This window comes from Propithecus coquereli, unplaced genomic scaffold, assembly GCF_000956105.1.
Source record: "Propithecus coquereli isolate 6110/MARCELLA unplaced genomic scaffold, Pcoq_1.0 Scaffold30, whole genome shotgun sequence".
Taxonomy (NCBI): Eukaryota; Metazoa; Chordata; class Mammalia; order Primates; family Indriidae; genus Propithecus; species Propithecus coquereli.
Window position 1 is genome coordinate 826,611 of NW_012148619.1, and position 1,949 is coordinate 828,559.

Genomic DNA, 1,949 nt, shown 5'->3' on the forward strand with positions numbered 1-1,949 from the left:
TCCCTTGAGGACAAAGTTGCTGAAATTGAAGCACAGCAGTGCAATGGGATTTACATCTGGAAGATTGGCAACTTTGGGATGTACTTGAAATCTCAAGAAGAAGAGAGACCGGTTGTCATTCATAGCCCTGGATTCTACACAGGCAAACCCGGGTACAAACTCTGCATGCGTTTGCATCTTCAGTTACCAACTGCTCAGCGCTGTGCAAACTATATATCCCTCTTTGTCCACACAATGCAAGGAGAGTATGACAGCCACCTCCCTTGGCCCTTCCAGGGTACAATACGCCTTACAATTCTTGATCAGTCTGAAGCACCTATAAGGCAAAACCATGAAGAGATAATGGATGCCAAACCAGAGCTGCTTGCCTTCCAGCGACCCACAATCCCACGGAACCCAAAAGGTTTTGGCTATGTAACGTTTATGCATCTGGAAGCCCTAAAACAAAGAACCTTCATTAAGGATGACACATTATTAGTACGCTGTGAGGTCTCTACCCGCTTCGACATGGGTAGCCTTCGGAGGGAGGGTTTTCAGCCACGAAGTACCGATACAGGTCTATAGCATCCTTTCATTTGTTCAAAAAAAACCATCTGGAGAAAACAGTGCCTTTCCTTGTGCTGTTCTCGATAATAATGTGCAAAAAAAAAAAAAAAAAAATGGGAAAGCAAGATGTAATACCCACTAGTGAATGTAGTTAAAGAGGTCACTTACCACTTCTTCCTGTTGGAATTGAGGCTGTTTTTTCTTCGGCATCTACGTGTTCTATGCTTTTTCAAAAATTTTATGCCTAAAGTGCCTGTGGCATGTTGGAGCAGCTGTTTTGTCAATTAGGATACCTCTTTGTTGGACTTATGGACTTTTGCTCCAGTGTGTTTTAGTGTCAGAAAGCCCAGAGTTGGAGTACTGAAGCTCAAGCCTTTAATAATAATGGACTTGCCTTAAAACGACAGCTTATTTTTATAGTATTGTATGTAATATATTAAACATGAGAATCACTACTGCCTTGTGCTGGTACCAGCAAGAAGAATTATTACTCTAGAGAGTTGAGTTCTCATTTTATTTCACCTCTTAGATTCCAGAGGATTTGAACCATAATCCTTGGAAAGCTTAAGTTCTCATTCACCCCATTTTTTTCCTCCAGGTTGTTACTAAGGATATTCAAAGACTAGTTTAAACCCTAAATATAACCTTACTTATTTAGTGTAAACATGTTGTCTGTTGAATAATACTTGTTTTAAGTGTTCCATTCTGCCTTGCTTAACCTACGTCCTTGAGGCCATGAAGTAGCATCTTCTCCAGAGTTTATAATGCTGAGAACCCTGTGGGTACCAGCTGCTCAGCGTTATGCTATGTAACCCTTTCTGTCTATTCAGTGCAAAGTGAATTTCACAGCTCTGCATATGTCTTCAGTTGTTTAATGCTTATAGGACAAGGAGATGTGCACATACAATCAACACCATAAAAATTAAAAGTGACTCAACTAGTCAGCCAATGTGGCATCTCATTGGTGGTAAGAGAAGCTATGTGTGAGCCAGAATTCAGTTTCTTTTGAATACTCTCTGGTTTAGTTCAATTAAATGGAATAAAATTGATTTCCTAACTCGAGAGGTCATCAGAGGTACCTGAGAGGTCCCCAAACTAAGGTTGGAAGTCATAGTGGTTATATCACAACTTAGCTTGGGAAGGTTGCTTTAGTCCAGCAATTCACTGCAGGTTCTCAGGAGGGCCCTATGGAATGTACTGCGTTGGCCAGATGTTCTGATACGGAGAGATGATTTTTGTGCTATTATATATTTGTTAAAGGCCTACAGATATAAAATATAGTGGAATCTAGTTCTCAGGGAATCCCACAACTAGTATAGGCTCTTCTAAAGGATCTAAGGATCCATCCATTCTTAGGTTTACACAAGATAATTTGAAGTTGTCTGGTAATGAGAGATGTTGTA

The 1,949-nt window shown here is 40.3% G+C and overlaps 1 protein-coding gene across 1 annotated transcript in view; it reads left to right on the forward strand.

Moving 5' to 3' along the window:
- Nucleotides 1-564, forward strand: part of TRAF6 (TNF receptor-associated factor 6, E3 ubiquitin protein ligase) — a 29,551-nt gene extending 28,987 nt beyond the window's left edge. The window contains 1 exon segment of the mRNA XM_012649589.1: nucleotides 10-564. Within this exon segment, the coding sequence (XP_012505043.1) occupies nucleotides 10-564 (555 nt within the window).
- The last annotated feature ends 1,385 nt before the right edge of the window (nucleotides 565-1,949 follow it).